Genomic DNA, 21,620 nt, shown 5'->3' on the forward strand with positions numbered 1-21,620 from the left:
AGGTTTGTTGTTACTTCTCAGCATTTGGTTACGTTTCCAGCTAGGTAGATATTCGACAAAGCTATTGCGCACGTAGTTAGAATCAGTTATGATAACAAATTCTTTAACACCATACTCAATTGCCATTTGAATGGCCTTATATACGGCACAAAGTTCAGCTATCTGACTGCTTTTAGGACCAATGCTGTATCCTACAGATATATTTGGATAATCACCTGTCCAGGTGATTCCAATACCTGCAACCAATTTCTGTTCATTATCAACAGTGATATGATATGAACAACCATCTATGTATACACATGATAGTGGTCGACAATATTCCTCGTCATAAACTTTATACGGAGAAAGTAATTGTTCCTCTAGGAAATCATTTCCGGTAGAGTTATCATCCAGAAGTAGAGCAGCACAATCATGTAGATCTGCTAGTCCTTGGGCAACTACATTCTTCTTGTTTTGATTATAACGGACTTCTAACGGCCATCCCTGTAAGAATAAAGTCCATGCAGTAATTCTACTGTTAGAAAGATTACCGTCTCGTATCCTGTCGCTCTGCAAATATTGTAGAGGTTGGTGAGCAGTTTCTACAATAATCTTCTCGCCGTGGATATAGCTCCGAAAATTCTGTAATGCCCATACCGTAGACAATAAAGCTTTCTCACAGTTGTTGAATTTCACTTCAACAGGTGACAAGGTTTTGCTTGCATATGCGATGACCTTGTTCAGATTGTCCTGTTTTTGATACAAAACCGCACTTATGCTTAAATTAGTAAATCCTGTTTCCAGATAGAAAGGCTTACCTCCCTCCGGATATGCCAAACAGGGTGCCTGAGTGAGTTTTCTCCTCAGCTCGTCTATGGCTTTGTCCTGGGCTTCCCCCCAGTTCCAATTCACGTCTTTCTTAAGCAGCTGTAAAAGAGGTTTTGTTAGTTCTGCATAGTTATCAATAAACTTACGGGAATAATTAATCATTCCTAGAAATGATCTTAATTCTTTGACATTAGTAGGAGTTTTGGCATTCAGAACGGCTTCAACTTTCTTCTTCTGTGGACTTAACCCTTCAGAAGTTACCTCGTGTCCAAGGAAGTTGACTTTGGTGCGACACCATTGGGCTTTCTGTAATGAAAGTTTAACTCCTGCTTCTCTTAATTGATTAAGAACATATCGGATCTCCAAAATATGTTTGTCAAAAGAAGTACTTTTGAGTAAAATATCATCCACATAGGCCAAGGTTCCCCTTTCAAATGCATCAGGCATAACTTTATGCATGAATACAGCAAATTCATGACCAGAATTTATGTAACCAAAAGGCATCCGGGTCCAAGTATACTGCTGTTTTCCAAATGTAAAGGCCAACTTGTATTGGTCTTCCTGGTGTACCGGAATAGTCCAGTATCCCTGGGCACAATCTAGGGCAGTAAATATTTTAGATCCTTGCATTTGTACCAAGTATTGGTCTATGTAGGGTACAGGCCATCCAGACATATACACACGTTTATTTAGCTGTCTTAAATCAGCACACAAACGCCATTGACCATTAGGCTTCAGAATTCCTAGGATGGGGTTATTATACGAACTGTGCACCGAACGGATAATGCCCCGGTCCTTTAAATTCCGAATGATATCCTGTAGCGCATCATAGGACGCTAAAGGTAGTCTATATTGCTTGATACATACGGGTGGTAGATCGGGATCAGTCTGGATCCTAGCGACATGAAGGTTAGTAAAACCACAATCATAAGAATCTTTGGCAAAGATCTCTTGGAACTCCATTAGGATTTCCCTTAGCTGTTGACGTTCATTATCGTTAGAGCAAGCGTCAGCCATGGATATCTGTTCCTCCACCCTTTCCTGAAATCCAGGAAAAACTTTAGGTTGACCTATTTCAAAGGATTCCTCAAGTTTAGAGGTTAGGTCCTCTCCAGGTGGATTAATTTTCTTTTGGTCATGATATTCTTGTTCATCAATTAGGTGGTCAAAGATGATGGAGGATTCTTCAATCCTGCACGAACCTTCACCTATATTGAAAGGATAAACAGATTGGATAGTGAATAAACCTTCTGGAATAGAATTAAACGTTTGTTCCACTATTTGTTCTTCTGTCAGGTATTCTTCAGGAATGAGACCTATAACATGATTTTGGAATCCAAAAGTATAATATTCTGAATCCAATGCCAAACCTACAACAGTACCTTTGGATAAGGTAATATTATGAGGTGCAATGTTGTTTATAACAACATAAATAGGGTTTCCATGGATATTTACCATTGGTGTAGGTGTTACCATGACACCTAGCTGCTGCATCCGGTTGGATAAACAGATAAATGCATTAGGATTTCTCAATCTCTGGCCTTTCTTAACCTGTATGGGTAGAAGAAAGTTACTACTCCCTTGTGAAATGGTTACATCTTCAGGTACTTGAACACTGACTGCATATGGCAATAACTGTGCCGATTTCAGGGCTTCATCTTCATCCTGAAATTCACAAGGATCGCCTTTTAACCTGGTCCAAAGATTAGAATTAATCAGATCCAGATGGATAGCAAAGCGATGCATTGCCTACATAAATCTGGTAACGAGGTTCGTCCAACACCAGAAACAAATGTTTGGCTGTCTTATTTCCGATAGAAATGGATAACAAACATTTTGCAATAATATTATGGCTATCCGATTCGCCGTCCAGATTATGGATCCACCTGTCATGGGGAGAAAGATACCGGATCATTTTAGGATTAGCGATCTGTTTTAACAGACTTTTGCTGATATAGCTGTTTTCGATCTCTAAGTTTAGCTTGGCATTCTTACTTTTCCCTAGATCATTCACTTGGACAGAAAAAAATAAATTGTTATTAACCCTTTCAATTTTGTCAAGGAATTGAACATGACCTGCTGATTCCACAGATTCCACATAATTCCTGTGAAGAGAAATGGTTAAAACATCGCCTTCCAGAGAGACATTTCGGATCCTCTCTGGCTGAACTTTTATGGAATGATCATCTGCAGGGGAAATAAAATCATTAACCTGCAAAACAGTAACATCAGATGACTGACTATTCCTAAAATAAATTTCAATTGAGTCCGGCCTTTCCTCAATTACATGGCAATTACGCCTGGATTGCTGATGAGACTTATCATATGGAATGGGTACTTTGGTTTGTGACCATACAATCCCATTCACACAATCTATGATTACATTAAGTCTTCTGAGTATATCTATACCCAAAATCAATCGGTCATAGGGGAGATTTACCACTATTACCGGGTGTCTCAAGGTCTTATTACCTATGGTAAACTTTAACCAGGTTGAACCTATGACATGAAGGGAATTACCTCCAACACTCAGTAGAGTATTTGGAAAATCTCTTAGCTTCGGCTTTTCTGCTGCTAAGCCCATTACCTTCTGAAAGTACACATTTGACAATATAGTTGCCTGTGACCCAGTGTCAATTAACCCCATGAAGGGTTGTGGCAATGAATCCTGTACATTTACAGAAACATAATATCTTCCTTCATATTCTTCTAGTTCACATAAGAATTTAGAATGTGTCAGCATATCACTTGTCTTCCATACGTTACCTGTCACGGCAGTAGTTCCAACCTGTACTGATGTGTGCACACTCTTACCCACTAGTTCTTCCTTCTCAGGAATGTCTTGAGCATTCAAGCTCTTATTAGTGGTCGGCATCTCATCGGTTAACTCCTTCAGAGCCGGTTCCAGGGAACTAGGTGCTTTTAAAGACAAGTTAGCTTGCGGACTCATTTGGTCTGGCTGCAATATAGAAGACAAAGTTACAGACACGTCCCCCCTAGCCAAAAGTGGAGGGATCACATAGGTTTTACCATCATTATTAACACAATCATCTGATAGATGATGAGGATCTGGAAGTAAAACAGGGTTAGGAATTATATCATCTGACAACCATCCCTGCATTGCCACATCGGCTTTAACTTCGTTATGATCTATTGCGGGGGAGCTGGCATTGTAGCAGGACCTACCCCTAAAAAAGGATTGGTGGTCGCTGTAGCCATAGTTTGACTTAATTTAGTCATCTGCTCCGTTAACAATTTCATTTGGTCACTCATTTGATTGACATGATAACGAAAATTGTTTTTCCCATTCCTGTACTGCCTATTAGGTTTGGAGTTATTTGGCTGAGGCTGTTGGGAGTTATCAGACTCAGACTGACTGGATCTGTCCCTATTAGTCCTGTAAAATTTCCTCCTTGCCTGAGGGTTTTTCTTCCACTGGGAATTACCCTTCCTCCACTGTGGATTCTTTTTGGCCGTAGGACTTTTTCCTTTATTATCCTGGGATTCCACATTAAGAGTTTTAGGCCTGACAACAGGTGAGGCTATTGCCGATTCCTGTTTCTGAGGTTTTGGGGATTTAACCACCTCAGCATAGCTTCTCTTTTTCTGTGATTCTAATCCCAGATGGGCTTGGGTCTCTGCCACCTCTTGTCCATGAAATTTCTGACTCTTTTTATCAGACAAATCATCATTGGCATGCAATACTGTATACAGTGTCATGCATTCATTAACAAGCCAGTCTAACGAGCAATCGCTATCATAATCTCTAGCAAGATTTGTCCGAATTGGGGAAGGCATTGCATAGAAGAAAAGATCACGAAATTCTCGAGAATCATATCTGGGTTTACGTTCTGTAAGAGAATAAGCGTTCTTTAGAACAGTTAAAAACTCTCTAGGACTTTGGTGAGGCCTACATTTGAGATTATACACAGCCTTCTTAGCGGCTGAGACAGTTTTATACTGTCCAAACTCAATCTTAATCTCATATTTCATTTTAGACCAAGAAAGGGTTCGCATACTTTGTAAACCTTCAAAATAATGTCTGTGATGACTTGAGAAAGTCCACGACACATAGTGCTTCTTATTGGAATCATCATCCATTCCCAAAAACTGCATTGCCCTTTCAAATGATTCTAAATGGTCAGCAATATTAGCTGTGCCTTTTTTAGAAAATTCAGCAACAGTCTCCTTAAGGAATTTAATTACCTTAGGGGCATCATAGACAGGTACGGGTAATTTCTTAGTACCCTTTACTGCTCCTTTAAAGTTACGGGAGCGCCCGTCTGATCTGTGTGTTCTGGCTGTATTGGCACCTTGTAACATCACAGAGGGTTCACCTGAAACATGACCTTCTGAATAAACGGAAGATTCACTATCACTTTTATCACTCTCCTGATTTTCATCAGAATCAGAGGAATCGCGTGTATCAGACAATATAACCTTCTGATTCCGCTGTGATTGGACAGAAGCCACCTGATTAACCTGTTCTTGTAGAGTTTGTAATTGCTTACTTATACTCAGAACAGTAGACTCTGTTACGGTGGTGTGGGTTTTAACCCCTTCATCACCTTCACCATACAAAGATAGCTTAGGCATTTGCACACTATCCTGGTTAGACAATTTGGCTTGGAGTTCTCGTATCTCCCCACGACAATTAACAAGATCATACTGACAATCAGTTACCCTGCTCTTAGCATCAAAGTACTGGCCATGAAGTGCCAAATGCTTATCAGTTAAATCATCAAACTTTAGTCTCAACTGTTTGTACTCTGCCTGAGTATCCTTTGACTGATCCAGGGCTGCTTTAGAAGCATTCACCTCTTTCTGGAGACTAGACACTTCTTTCTGGAGACTAGACACTTCTTTTTCTCTAGTTTCACGATCTCGCAACAACCGAGAAGCCAATACAAAGAAGTAGGGCCAGGATGAAAAGATTAACCCTTCTCGCTCCTTCAAATCTGATGTTTGAACAATAGCATTCAAATGTCCAACCAAAGGTGATCCTTCAGACCATTCATTTGTTAGGGTCATTTGTACTTCATCCTTAAGGGATTGGAGCCACTCTCCATAATTCTCTTTGGCTTTCATATTTTTATGATAACCTCTCATAATATCCTGTTTAATGTTATTAACATGTACCAGCATTTGTGCTTTAGACATCAAAACATCTTCATCAGAAGCAGCACTCGACTTGCTGGACACAGACATGTTTTATGCACTGATCAGTATGCAATACACCGTACCAGAAATATACTATGTGAAACAACCGAAAATAACAACAACTACCGTATATCAATAATTTGAATTATTATTTTACGTGAAATATCTCAGCAGTGCCTCCAATTATGTTAGGGATATTAATGAGACAAAATAGGCAAAACCAATATTTTATCACATACGCAAAATAACGACGCTACCAAATATTGTAGTACCACATCCACAATATTAATTTAAGGAGATACCCTATATTTTATCTCCGATCCTAAATTCTTTCAGATCGCCGAAAATTATAATTCAAATTAGATAGATATCACGAAGATAATCAATCAAAAATATTATTTATTGTGAATACAATTTATCAAATCTATATATGGGTCACACAGTGCATGATATAAAACACAAAATTCTTAAAACATGTCAAAATGAATCAATTCAAATACAGTATATTATCGATAGTTATCAATATAAGTTACTACTTTATAAGTAACACACAATTAATTTCCATCCCACTCAGCAACCAAAAATTGATAATAATCAGGGCAGTAATAAAGATATCACTATCTCTCTAATATTAGTTCAACTAATATAACAAATTAAAAATAATATAATTGTGTCTAAGAGTATTAGTGAAGTTCCTAATAGATGCAAATAATGTCAAACTTCATCTATAGGTAAAAATACCTTTTCATTATTGTTATTATCACGGGTTATAAGCTGCAGTCTCACAAGCCGTCATATACAATAATGCAATATAGTACTTCCCAGAAACAGGGAATTCTATACGAAGAAGACAAAATTCATCTCTATTCAGAATAATAAAACAATTATAATTACCACCACTTGTTGCTGTTATCCCACCGGTCCTTGTAGAAATTAATCCAGGTTCAGTGGCAAGAAATTAAGTGGAAAAAATATAACTGTCTACCAGTTATATAGGTTATAACTCAAAGTAACTCCAAGAGTGAAATATGGTGCCAGAATCTTAAGATTCCAAGTCTCTGGGGAAAATTTGGTGAATAAATCCGTCAGGGTCTGTCCGTTCCAGGGTGCGATCTCTTTTTTTTCTTTTTTAAAGGTCCCCCCTTTTTTTATTAAAGACATAAGCTTTTAAAGACAGGGCTTATTATCATAGCCTCCACCTTTTGATTGGAATTCTCCAATCATAACGGTGGGTTTTACCCATTATAATTAGAATTTCTACTCATATTTACACCGTTGTAATTTCTTACTTTACCTGTGAGAGACGCTCTGGTCTAAGAATTAACTTAAAACCATTACATATATGTTTGGAATTTATCCTTGGTCACCCTTATCGCTAGGTGTTACCTCCTAGATAGTAACTCAGGACTTGGTAGACTTACCATGTATCCCCCATACGAATTTACGTTCCCAAGGATATGCAGCGTCTACTCCTTAACTTTCTCATGGAAGATAACATTAATTGTATCATACTTACTGAAACATCTATATACATGAATACTTCTTTGTTCTCAATTATAGAGAGAACAAGGACAAAAAGAAATAATCACTATATGATTAAGTAAAATAAAATGGCTCTGACTCCATTTTGTTTTCATGTAAAATACAGAATATGTGGAATACATGTTTTCTATCATAAAATATCTGACAGTGTCCTGCCATGGACTCCATGCCTGTTTATTATTTTGGGTATAATAGACTCATGAACAGAGATATTAACCTTTTTACCTCATTGAGCGTTCAGAGTTGTGCTATTGGAGCCATCTTGGCTGAACGCCCACTTCTAGGGAAAGTAGCCATTTATAAACAAGTCTTCTTTTTGGGAGGCATGGTTCACATCAACAGATGCTTCCTGATAATACCAAACGCTAAATGTTTGAGTGTTTTTTTAATGTCAAAGTAGCTCTTCAAATCCCACTTTGTTGATTGGACTCCAGGTTTGCTAACTCCTGACTCACATACATACAATGTTTGAATGATGTATTCAATAAAGACCAGAACAATACAATAATTTGTGTGTTATTAGTTAAAACAGATTGTGTTTGTCCATTATTGTAACTTAGATGAAGATCATATCATCATCATTTATACATAAATGCTGGTTATTCCAAAGGGTTCATTTAATTTTTCCTTGTTATGCTTACTTTTCCACTAACAGGACACACTGCCCACAAAAGTATAAAAAAGTTATCTATAGAGAATATACCGATAAAACCTTCACAAAGCGTGCACCAGCTGCCAATGAAGCAGGCCTGCTTGGTCCCGTTATTAGAGCTCAGGTCAAGGATACGATTACAGTACGTATTCATTTTTTTCAAACATGATAAATTTGTTTAGTTGTTTTAACAAACAAACCATCAGACTTAGCTTGAGTTGTGAGTTTTATAATAACCCTTCCTTGACAACTTTAACAAGCTGCTATTCAAACATTTGCAGCTATAGTACTGTAAATGGTATTAGGTTTTCCATGACTTAAATAATTTCACATGAAGAGTTGGTACTGGAATAATAACCTAAATTTTATTTGTTAGGTTGTATTTAAGAACATGGCAAGTCAGCCCTACAGTATTTATCCCCATGGAGTATCACTGCAAAAGGACTATGAAGGTGCAACTTACCCTCCTGACTTAAAAGGTTCGACCATTAAATGTATTAGCTCTTTGACTATGAATAGAATTCTAATTATATTGATCTCACAGGCTTAGTTCAAGTACAAGGATGTGGACATTCATTTCAATAAAATTAAAAGACGCAATTCATATGGAATGTGTAGGAAATCTAAAGTCTGTTTCACACACTTTTCTCAACTTAAGACATTTGTACCTAAGTACAGTACTATAGTACTGTTGTATTCCCCAATCTTTCAAATAAAGAATTTATTAATCAAGTAAAAGAGTTGTTTTCCATGATTCATCAGTGTAAACTATATAATGATACATTTCTAAGGTGAATTTCTTAAACATAATACAGAATGTAGGTAAAGTTTTGTCTAAATGTTTTTTGTTTTTAGGTAATGAGGTACAAGATCAAGCTGTCATGCCAGGAGACATAAGGACCTATTACTGGACTATTCTTGATGTGGATGAACCTACAAAAGATGACCCTCAATGTCTAACAAGAATGTATCATAGTGCTGTTAATATCAGTAAGGATATTGCATCTGGACTGATTGGGCCGCTTCTGATTTGCAAATCAATGTCATTGAATACAAGAGGTGTCCAGGTAACACTCATGCTTAGTAAACTAAAATTAAAACATAATTACATTAAGTGTGTTGTTCCACATATATTATACTCTTGAGTTGGTTTATCCAAATATACCTTAGCCGGTCTATAAGCTTATTCATCCCTCTGAAGATTTATTCACATAAAACAACACAGTTGTAAGGCAACAATCAGGGCCAGCCCAAGGCAAAATGCCGCCTGGGGCATATTTTAAAATGCCGCCCCCCCCCCCCCTTTATCTACCCTTCCTCTCCCTCCGTCCCTGCCGCCCCCCCCCCCCCATTATCTACCCTTCCTCTCCCTCCGTCCCCCTCCCTTGTACTTACCTTTCAGCAGTCCTTCGGCGAGTCTCCCTGTTCGGTCTCGGTGCTGGCTTGTAATGCTGAGCGCCGGAAATCTTCCGGCACTCAGCATTACAAGCCGGCACCGAGACCGAACAGGGAGACTCGCTGCAGAGGAGAGAGAGAGGGGCGCCGAGCGGGTACTGACAGCTTGGTAAGCGAAAACCACTCGGCGCCCCTTTCTCTCTCTCGCTTTTTTAAAAAAAAAAAGGGTTTGGGGCGGCAAAGGGCTTGGGGCGGCAAAGTGCCGCCCCTTCAAAAGTGCCGCCTGGAGCGGTTGCCCCACTTGGCTCCATTGTCGGGCCGGCCCTGGCAACAATCTACCTAAGCCTGCTATTTTATCACATGGCAATTAAGTATTCCTGGGGAAAAAATAACATTTTACATGATTCAAGAATTATGTATGGGAAAGCCTTGAGTACTAAGGATGATGTCTTTAATGGTACACTTAGTTTGAAATATTGCAAATTCAGCAGAGTAAATGGGACAGTACCTTTAATATAAATGCCAATATCTCTTGAATCTAGGAAAGTGTAGTTTGCAGCGGTGCAACAAGCCCATGAGAACTGTAAATAAATATAACTTTCTTTGTAATATACCCAGCAATACGTTGAACAGTCTTTTTAGAAAGGCAGTCATTGAACAGTCTTTTTAAAGGCCAGGACACACCCCTAATATGTACACAATGATATATACCGTATTTGCTCGATTATAAGACGACCCTGATTATAAGACGACCCCCCAAAATCTGAATATTAATTTAGGAAAAAAACAAAAAGCCTGAATATAAGACTACCCTATAGGAAAAAAAGTTTTACTAGTAAATATTAATTCATGTAAACAATATTTTCATATTTAATAAAAGCTATGATTGAGAAAAATATATATATTTTTTTATTTCCTTTTATTTGCCAACCTGCCCCCCCAGTTATGCACATCTGCCCCCAGGGTTGCCACTTATTAGCTTTTGAAAATGAGTAAAAGATTTTTCAAGGAAAAATCTGAAAAATCATTTTTTCTCAATTGTTTTCACCATATTTAATACTTTATTATAGTAAATTATATGATACTATCAAAATAATGGGATCTGAAGAAAGCCCTTCTTGTCCTGAAAAAAAATAAATATATAATTTGTGCGCTTTTAATCAGCCATTGTCATGAAGGGGTTAACAGGGGCGTACCTAGAGTATTTGGCACCTGGGGCGGATCCTGTATGTGGCACCCCCCACACACACACACACACTTAAACTGCATAGCTTCTACCGTTATATACCGGCGCAGACACTGAAGGTGGTACAGCATAACACTTACTGTTATCATTATATACTGAGGCAGACATTGACGGTGGTACAGCATAACACTTATCACTATATACTGAGGCAGAAATTGACGGTGGTACAACATAACACCTATCACTATATACTGAGGCACACATTGACGGTGGTACAGCGTAATTCCTATCACTATACATTGAGCCAGACATTGACAATAGTGCAGCATAACTCCTATCACTATATACTAAGCCAAACATTGATGTGGTGTAGGCCTACCACTTCATTAGTAGTAGGGATGCACCAAAACGAAATCTGGACTGAAACCGAAAATGCAGCATTTACCTGGCCGAAACCGAATATGACCCCCCAATACCATAAAAAAAAAATCTAACACTTTTATTTAAAGTAAGTAACACACCAAAATAGGACAAAACATTTAAATAACAATATTAATATATATATATATATATAGATATGATTGTTAACAGCAATCACATTCCTATCATGCCCAGGCATACCCAGATTCCAGGATGTACTCGCAGACTTGGCATGATAGGAGTATGATTGCCCTATCTACCCCTTCTCACTCCCTTCTCCCTATCTACCCTCTCCCCCTTTGAAGTTCACTTACCTTTCAGGAGTCCTGCGGTGGGGGTGCAAGGCCTCTGTCTCCCAGCTCTGCCACTGTATGGAACAGTATAGAGTGAAGGGAGTTATAATGTACTAGAGCATAATTATATAATGAAAAATACATTGGAAATGGTACAGCATAACACCCATCACTCTCACACACTTACCAATCCGCACATATAGCAATCCACACACACACCAATCCACACACATACCAATCCACACACATACCAATCCACACACACACCAATCCAGACATACACCAATCCAGACATACACCAACCCAGACATACTAATCCACACACATACCAATCCACATATATACCAATCCACACACATACCAATCCACACACATACCAATCCACACACATACCAATCCACACATACCAATCCACACATACAAATCCACACATACCAATCCACACATACCAATCCACACACATACCAATCCACACACATACCAATCCACACACATACCAATCTACACACACACCAATCCACACACATACCAATCCACACACATACCAATCCACACATATACCAATCCACACATATACCAATCCACACATACCAATCCACACATATACCAATCCACATATATACCAATCCACTCTCACTCACTGAATGCTTTCCTACCTTTACTCTTTTCTCCTTACAGCTTCTTTTCCTCCTCTTCACTCCTCTTCTTCAGTTCTTCTGTCTTCTTCCGGTTCAGTGGGCGCGGCTTCAGTGTTGTGCGCCGGGATCTGACAACAAATCCCGGCGCACAGCAGCTGTTGCCGCGCGGATCGCAAGGGAGCGATATCGGAGGTCTTTAACAGACCTCCGGCTCCCTTGAGTGATTTTAAGCCAGGTTCAAGGGTTGAACTCGGCTTAAAATCACTCAAGGGATCCGGAGGTCTGTTAAAGACCTCCGATACCGCTCCCTTGCGAGCCTGCTCCTCCAGCGGCGGACATTACTGTTGGCACCCCCCTGATGAGCGGCACCCGGTGCGGATCGCCCCCCGCTAGGTACGCTACTGACTATATACATCTTAATATTTTTTTTCAGCAAAAGGCAGATCAGGAGCAGATTGCCATGTTTACAGTGTTTGATGAGAACCAAAGCTGGTACCAGGAAGAAAACCAAAAGTCATGTAATAAGATTAACAAAGGTCAAATACAAGAGTACAATAGCAATGTGATACCAAGTGAGTTTATCCATTTTTTTTTATTATTATTATTATTATTATTATTATTATCACTATTATTATTATTGTTATTATCATTATTGTGGTTTAATCCAGTTTATGTAGGCTATATGTTACTATACAGTACTAACATATTTTTTATTCCCTTATTTTATAGGGTAAAGGTAAAGAAAGCATAGGTGCAACAATCCCAGACTGTAGTAAATTTTGTAACTTTTATTTGCTACAGAAAGTGAATCAAATGAATTTTGCTAATGATACTTATCAATTGTTTGTTTTAATAATAACAAAATATTGTATGTGTTTTTTTTCCCTTAGCTATAAATGGGAATGCCTACCAGAATGCAATACTAGGCTTTTGCCATAACCAAGTCATTCAATGGCACATTTCCAGCATAGGATTCCAAGATGAAATTATTGGAGTCCATGTTACTGGACACTCCTTTCGATATAAAAGGAAAAATGAGGATATAGTAAATATTTTTCCAATGAGCAGTGAAAGTGTCAGCGTTGAAATGGATAATCAAGGTAAATAATACTCACATTGTTCAAAACAAGGAGAGGTTGAACACTCAAGGCTTAACTACTGATTGTAACAATGAACCACAATGAAAAAAAAGTATTTCATACTGAACAATGGATCATATTTTACCTTTCTCTACCAAAAGGGCTCACACATCACAAATGAGCTGTGCAGTACAGATCACTGTTCCTATAAGCGTTACCACCTGGGACGGGGCTATCATATATAAATATATATTAAACATAGAAATTATTATGGCTGGATACGCGCTGCATCACTGCTGAGCAACAGGATATGATGTCATATTCTGGATCTCAGCATGAAGCCCCAACAAAGGCCTCACAGAGGAGACAGCGGGGTGCCAAGCAGTTGCTGAAAATGTATTCATGAGCGATCTCTTGGCTCCCTCTCGCTCCTCCCCACCAATCAGTGCTCCCTCTCGGCTGGAGAAAAAAAGTACAGTGTTTAAATTGGGGGGGGCGCAAGGGGGGCACAACATGATGTAGTGGGGCCATGGCCCCCTCTGCCGATGCCACTGTTGTGATTTAGTGTAGGAAAGAATGGGAAACAAAGCCTTTTTTTGTTGCAAAAACACAAGCAGTCATTACATATTGATCAACCTTGGGTTCCATTCCGTTTAAGATACAGATAAAATTGAAAAATTCTATTATATTACTTTATGTGGATCCCTGATGTAGACAATCCCTGCTTTTGTTGAGAATTCATGAAAGTGCTGAATGCTTCATTTGTTTTCTTAGTACTGATTTATTGTTTACCCAAAATCACTGCTCAAGATTTACTGCACAAAATAAACTTTCTGTTTAATCCTTGTAAAAGTAGCTATATGTATTTAAAACGTGTGTGTAGTTTCTTTAATTCCAATGATAATTTTGTTGGGGTTTTTTTTTTTTACAGGTGTTTGGCTTTTTGGAACCTTTGGCTTTCGCAAGAAGAACGAAGGCATGAGAATCAGATTTCGGGATGCCAAGTGTTTACCTACCGCAGACTATTATAATTATGAGGATGAGCATTTTTCCTTTGAGAGTAGTGAAACTTTTGAAGAAAAAATTCACAGACATTCAGACACAGACTCCGATGATACAATAAATGAAATGGAAACCACAGATTCCCCGTTGAGGCAAGACTATAGTGATTACTTGGCTGAAATGTTTCAAATTCGCTCATTAAGAAACCAGACAAAGACACATGAAGAAGAGCTGAATTTGACTGCGTTGGCCATAGAACACATGTACGGTTCGTCAAATGAAAACTCTTCTGATAGCCCAGTTGTTTTGAAACAAGATGAAAGTGATTCATTTGAGTCCATTGAGTCAGAAGATAAAGACTTATTACAGATGAATAAGACAGTCACTGATACAAATACCCAATTTAATGACACAAATATTTTGGAGGAAAATGTACGTGGGCAGTTCCGTACAGAAGGAAATGTTTACAGAAAAGAGGACTGGTTTAATAATGAAATCCCAATGGTGGCGCAAGTAAACAATGGCACGGATATTGAAGCAGAGGCTCTAGATTTTGTTTCAATTGAAGATAGGAATGACTTAGAAGCATCTCTCCCAAAACATGACAAAACTGAGGAGGGAATGGAAGATACAGCACCTGTAATAAATCGAGTAAATAAATCTCACCCTGACGTAAATTATATTGACACTCCAGAGAACGCTGTTGCACTAAAGTTTCAAGATTTTAAACAAACTGAAAACTCAAAAAACATGGTGCCCCTCAATCCTGAAAATGTCTCCTCATTAAGTTTAATTAATGAAAACAAGCAATTTACTACAGGAATACCTCTGTCTTTCGTGGAAAGCAATCAGAATGACTTTACAAATCTGTACATTAAAAATGATCCAGGTTATTCTCCAGAACTAAATGTAAAGGATCCTGTGGACTCAGAAATAACAAATCCACCAACCAATCCTATTTATCCAGTAACAATAACAAGTGCACCAGTCGCTTCCATACATTCAATGTCAGACATAACTGATCTTGAGGATTCTGAGAGTACAAGTGTGAGAGCAACTCCTAGTTATTTCAGTTCACCAGACACGACGACGAGTGATTTTGCGGACTCTGAGAGAACAAATAGGCCAACCATTCCTAGTTCTTCGGCTTTACCAGGCATAATCACAAATGATTATGTGGACATAGAAAGAGAAAATACACCAACCCATCCTACTCATTCAAGTTCTTCTATCATAAATGCGACTGATATGGGAAAGCAGGACATATCAACTGCACCAATCCATCCTACATATTCAACTATCCCAGACATTAACTCCTCCGATATTGTGAAGATGGAAACTAGTTCACCAACTCATTCTACATATACTTCTCCAGAGAGTAAAACAGAAGAATATATAGATACAGAATTTACAGAAATGTTTGGGTGAGACACACAATAATCTATTGGTTAAAGCTGGATTTTATGATTATGGTAATAATGAATAGATTGTTATACCTGTAATCGGGATGTAGGCTAAATGTTAAAATACCATTATATGATATTGATATGTTTCTTAGAATCACTATTCAGAGCCTTATTTGTCACTTCTAGGGCCTATTGTAAGGTCTATTATAATTCACGGTAAGTGCTAGGTTAATTTGATAACAAGTTTCAGTTCAGGGTGCCCTCTTGGAAGCAACATTTGTTCATTTCATTTAGTTTTTCAATTCTTTTTAATAATCTGGCCACTACCGCTTCCTGGGCAGTTTTCAGTTCTGATCCCATTTCTCCCTTTTTAACTAAGAACAGTTTATCTGTGCACCTGTACTTTTCTTTGGGATCACTGATCTCTTTTTTTTATTTCTACTTGACCTGGCTATATGTGAACTGGAGTGACCGTATGCAAGAGGAGGAAGGGGAGTTTTTTTAATCTCACTCCATATAATACTATGAGAAAATAATTTAACTGAATTCCCACTATTTTCATTTGAAACATTATTCTGAACTCAGTAGCACAAATTCGTACCAGTTCAGCTGAACTCAGCAGCTCAAGAAAATTAACATAGAATTAATTATGTTGTATAAAAGACAGACTCAGAGAGACTTCAGCATGCTTTTGTAACATACTATTTTAATTGAATGTGACAGACCTAATCTCATTTACAATGCCATTTCTTACTATGTAACCGCACAGCATCATGTTATTGTCCCCACCAAGACATTGTTCATTGAGCTTCCTGCACAAAAAGGAATCCATATTGTTTAGCAAGGCATGCTTAACCATCTTTTTCAAGGTGGTCAGAATTGTAATGTCACAATATGTGGCATTTTCTCACTTGTAGTACAGCTGGCCATTTATGAATAAACTAAACACAAAATATAGGTATTAGTGCTCCCATATTCACAGATTAACCTTCTTTATAATACCCCTCCATGTAGTTGGAAAAGATTTGTGGTGTACTATCACATGTTATATGTCTTTGGAATTTTAGGAACCAGCTATTTGAAGATATAATACAAGCCATATTTTATCAGAAGGACAATAATGGTACTGAGAAAGAGAATAACTATGGGCAATCTGCAGAAGAAGACCTTGACAATTTGACTGAAGTTTTTCAAAATGGCACACTCACATTGCCAAATAACAAAACCCATCAAGGGCAGCTTCCAAAACAAGAGGAAACCACAAATCAAACTCAAGTAGTTCATACAGGCCAAAGCAGAAACAATACTGTTCACAAAAGGCACGGCGTGATTCGAAGACAAAAAAGAGTAGGAAATATACCTGGTAGAAGGACAGGCTCTCATAAATATTACCCAATCAAAGATGAATTTAATGAAACCCAAGGCATGATTGAGAGTGAAAATGCAACATCAAAGGTTCCTGTACGCAACTCTAGTGGCAAGTCTGCATTTTCCCCCAGAGGATTTAGAGAAGTTAAAATTGGGGTGTACAGCCAATATGAAGGTGATTATGTTGAGTATGACACAGATGCTTTTAATGAAGATGACATAGGCTCTGCTATTCAATATATTACATTCGAGGATCCATACAAAGTAAGCACGGAAGATGATGTTATTCATTACTCCAACCCAGATAGGGTTATAGAACGCTACCTGCGTAGCTCTAAAGGGAAGAAGAGAAATTACTATATTGCTGCTGAAGAAGTACATTGGGATTACTATGGAGGTTCGAAAAGGTACAGTATAGTTTTTATTTCTTATCCATACTGTTCACAGTGGATCTCTGCGTCTGAGTTGAATTCCCACTTTTCAACATCATTCTCTACATCTGGGTTGTATTTCACATCAGAGGCAGTAGGCAAATTTTGTTAGGTGTGCAGTATGAGACAAGCTTTTAACTCAACCTGGTCTGTGTCAATACTCTGTTACTTAAGTATACCAGGTAACGTTAATAGTTTTTTGGGGGGGTTGGCCCCACTTAGATATTGGTATCAATTTAAAACAAGGTCTTATTTTACAGCTCATAAACCACACTTCCTACAAATGGGGCATTGGCAAGAAATGAGGCAGACAAGTAAGAAACAAGTGGCATATGGGCAAGATTGTGTTAAAGTAGGTTTAGCTGTCATTAGTAGCACCCTTCGTATATTGAACTCTCGGCAAGTGTCTACTATTCCTAATGGGAAATCCAATTATCTTCATAATCTCCATCAAGCCAATTTTCCACCAATAGCTAGAAACCTACAGGTTGGGTTTTATTTCTTGAGATATTTGTCTTATTTCACAAAAATGAGCACATTGATCACATGCAATTTTCTTTATAACTAGCTCGAATAATGTACGTGATTCACCAGAATGTCAAACAAAAGAAACACAATATAAAAAAGTAATATTTCGAGAATACATTGATAGCACGTTCCAGAAACCTGCCGTACGAGGACAATATGAAGAGCATCTTGGCATACTTGGTCCTGTAATCAGAGCGGAAGTTGATGATGTTATACAGGTGAGAAAAGAACATTTAGGTAAAATTTACCTTTTTAAACGAATATATTTAGAACCTATTTCTACAAGATCGAGTAGATTGAACAAAGAGCCTTAAATATATTGTTGCATTGTTAATAATCTTGTTTATTTGTTGTGATTATTTACTTATTATGACTCAAAGCAAATACGCGACTCTATGAGTTTTAGGATTTACAGTCACATCTAGTGCTCTAATACATTATCGTAGGTAAATTTTGCGGATGTAGATACATATTTACCTAACATTATAAGGCATGTTACTACTATAATTTAATATTAGGCACTAATGACAAATATTTCATTTTGAAAGGTAACGTTCAAAAATCTAGCCTCCAGGCCTTATTCTGTGCATGCACACGGTGTTTCTTATGAAAAGTCATCAGAAGGATGGGGATACGATGATGAGACACAAGATTGGTTAAAAAAAGATGATTCTCTGAAACCAGGAGACAAATATGTATATGTGTGGTATGCTTCAAAGCAATCAGGACCTGAACCAGAGGGGTCAGCCTGCAGAGCATGGGCTTACTACTCAGCGGTGAACCCGGTAAGAGTTAATTATGTTTTCTAACTGGATCAGTGCATTCAAATTTACTGATAAAAATGTGATACTGTTTTGTAACTTCATCTTTTGAGTGGCAAGGTTCTTCCCTGCCAAATACAGAAAGTCTGTATATAGGCCCCACCATGACTTCACTCTACATTATCAAAGGGCCATCGCTGGTGATTGAACTCTGAATTATACAGGGCCAACCCAACCCTTCTTGCAGAGAAATTAGCCAGGAATGATCCTTTATAATTAATAGTAAATCCAGGCAGTTGAAACCACAACTGTTCTTCAAGCTTTCCTGCCAGCTTTCTCTTTAGTGAATAAATCCAATGAGAGCTCTAAACCAGACTGTCAATTTTTCCCCAAAACCTACATTTTACAGTTCCACGCTACATACACCTGTACATTACAAACTCACGTTGTGTGAACATATAATATCGAGCAAGGAATCTTATGTTTGTTTCTTAGTATCTGTATTATTATTCCTCACCATGAACATATCTCATCTCTTTGAGTTTAGGCATCCACAGTAGAGTGGGTATGGAGAAAGCAGAGGACATACAATTTGATAAGATAATGCTAATACTAATGAGCTTTGTTAAGTGAAACAAAGCTTTGTGTAGATGATCGACCAATTTTTCTCATCTTTACAAATTATGGAATTCCTCCTATACCCTTATTCATTTCACTTTTCTAATATACATGTTAAATAACCTAGAGAAGAAAGAACTAGACTTAGCCAGATCACCATTCTTGCATACCTCCAGAAGAAGTAGTTTTCAAATAACCTTACCATTTTAAAAAATGTGTGATTTTGTGTTAACAGGAGAGAGATATTCATTCGGGCCTTCTAGGACCACTCTTGATCTGTAGAAATGGCACCCTTGATAAACATAATAATAGGCCGGTGGATATGCGTGAATTCATATTGCTCTTTATGACCTTTGAAGAAGAGAAAAGTTGGTACTTTGATACAAACAATAAGAACACAGCAACGAAGCCATCTAATGCGAAGTGCCACACATTCCATGGTAAGGCAATTTTGGATGGTATTAATAATAAAGAGGGTTGAGTCTTTCTATAAAGAGTTTGGAAAAATGAGATCGTCACCTCCATTTAAGATGCTGACATGTAGTGAATACAATATATAGGTTTATTAAACTGGCTACTTGAACTTTAATATGTATATTTGCTTTTATACTGAACATAAGTGAAATATGATTTCATGAGGAGGTATAAATTTGACTGCGGTACCAATTAGAGTTGTAGAGGGGCACAGCTAATATAATGCCCAGGCTACAATGGCTCAGACAGCATCTTCTGTGGTCATTTTTCCTGGTGGTTTAATGTGAGGTCATAGGAAGATACCCCCTCCCATCGTCTCAGGAACTAGGGTAATTAAAGCCTTATTTTATAAAGCCTTTTGTTTATTACTGCCTACTTGCTTTTGCACATTGAGTAGGAGGCTGGCATTATCCATCCATCCCTTAGGTGTGCAGATAGGCAGGCTAGTGTGCAGCAGCAGAGATCATTGTCCCTGAAACCTAATTTTAAATCCTCCATGGCTTAAGTTATCCTTTTTTTAATTAATGCATATATTTACCTGCATGCAGAGAAGTACTTTTAATGGATGGACAACGAAAGGATACAAGCCGACTATTCCAGTCCTATACTTTCGGGTGTTGAATGCAATTGAATGTAGAGAAGTTAAGATCACTGTCCTTGGTACATAATATTCTGTCTGCCCCCCAGTGTCCATCTTTTAACATGCAGGCTACAAAAAGATTGTCTTCTTACCCCAAGCTAGGACAAACAAACCAAGAAGAGATCGATCTCTGTGGCGCCCCAAAAAGAGTGGAAACCCAACATTGGCAAAATACTTTTAAATAACATGTATTGGTAAAATGTTTATGTTTTCATTTATTTCTATTTCATTCCAGCAATAAATGGAATTATTTACAACCTACAAGGCTTGCATATGTATGAAAATGAACTAGTGAGGTGGCATCTGTTGAATATGGGAGGTCCGAAGGATATACACGTGGTTCATTTTCATGGTCAAACCATTACCGAAAAGATCAACAGAGAAATTCTGTATGGAACATACCCTCTGCTTCCTGGTAAATATTATATATGTGTACCATTAGTTTCTATTCCTAAACCAAGAGGATTTTTTGATCTCACAGAAGACTAGATTAGTTTTAGAGGGGTGGGTTTTCAGGCGCTAAAGTAATCTCTTACAAGTTATTTACAAGCTGCTCAACATTTACAAGATGTTTATCCCGTAAAGACACCTCTAGCAGTGACTGTAGTCAGTCTGAGTATATATGGAGTGCTTTTCTTCTCAATTCTCAAAACTAGATTAGCAACACAGAGTCCAAAGTTCATGTCCTAGCATGCGATGTACTAGACAGCTATAGTTAAGGCACTCATTATTATTATTAGTACAGATTTTTAAGGGCATGGTGCTGTGTACTAAATAAATCTATCTAACAGTGTTTACGTGTTTACGTGTTTATGCAATATATACCTACTGAAAACGATGAAGGTATTTTAACTTTTCTAAGGATGAGTTAAATTATTCTTCCTGGTTACGTTACCTCTGCCATGTTGTTAAGCTGCTGATTGCTATGGATTGGTTTAAGAAGGATGGCGGCATTCCATGGTGGTCTGCTCAAGAAGCCGAGACAGGTCACGATGCCAGATGTTACTTCTGAAACAGCCCCATGGGTGAAGGAATGTCTTGTGATCTCCCTCACCGGGCCCTGGTGCACCTTTGTTACATGAGCGCTTGGGTGCAGTGTACCCCCCTTAGTACCTCCCTGTTAAAATTCTGCCTATGAGTAAAAGAATGTGTCTGAAATCCATCAATTTTAATTCTCTAGATATCATTATTTTTTTAATTTTAGATATATAACATCAAAA

The 21,620-nt window shown here is 38.0% G+C and overlaps 1 protein-coding gene across 1 annotated transcript in view; it reads left to right on the plus strand.

Moving 5' to 3' along the window:
• The window catches only part of LOC149298294 (coagulation factor V-like), a 43,443-nt gene that overhangs the window by 11,520 nt on the left and 10,303 nt on the right, over positions 1–21,620 (plus strand). The window contains exons 8-18 of the mRNA XM_089487477.1: positions 8,165–8,303; positions 8,538–8,640; positions 9,017–9,228; positions 12,527–12,665; positions 12,984–13,193; positions 14,104–15,598; positions 16,648–17,360; positions 17,974–18,125; positions 18,456–18,692; positions 19,522–19,726; positions 20,636–20,815. Coding sequence (XP_089343603.1) covers positions 8,165–8,303; positions 8,538–8,640; positions 9,017–9,228; positions 12,527–12,665; positions 12,984–13,193; positions 14,104–15,598; positions 16,648–17,360; positions 17,974–18,125; positions 18,456–18,692; positions 19,522–19,726; positions 20,636–20,815 — 3,785 coding nt within the window. The remainder of the gene's footprint in view (positions 1–8,164; positions 8,304–8,537; positions 8,641–9,016; positions 9,229–12,526; positions 12,666–12,983; positions 13,194–14,103; positions 15,599–16,647; positions 17,361–17,973; positions 18,126–18,455; positions 18,693–19,521; positions 19,727–20,635; positions 20,816–21,620) is intronic.

Source organism: Sceloporus occidentalis, unplaced genomic scaffold (assembly GCF_023333645.1).
Source record: "Sceloporus occidentalis isolate IW3139 unplaced genomic scaffold, rSceOcc1.0.p SCAF_33, whole genome shotgun sequence".
NCBI classification, from domain to species: domain Eukaryota; kingdom Metazoa; phylum Chordata; class Lepidosauria; order Squamata; family Phrynosomatidae; genus Sceloporus; species Sceloporus occidentalis.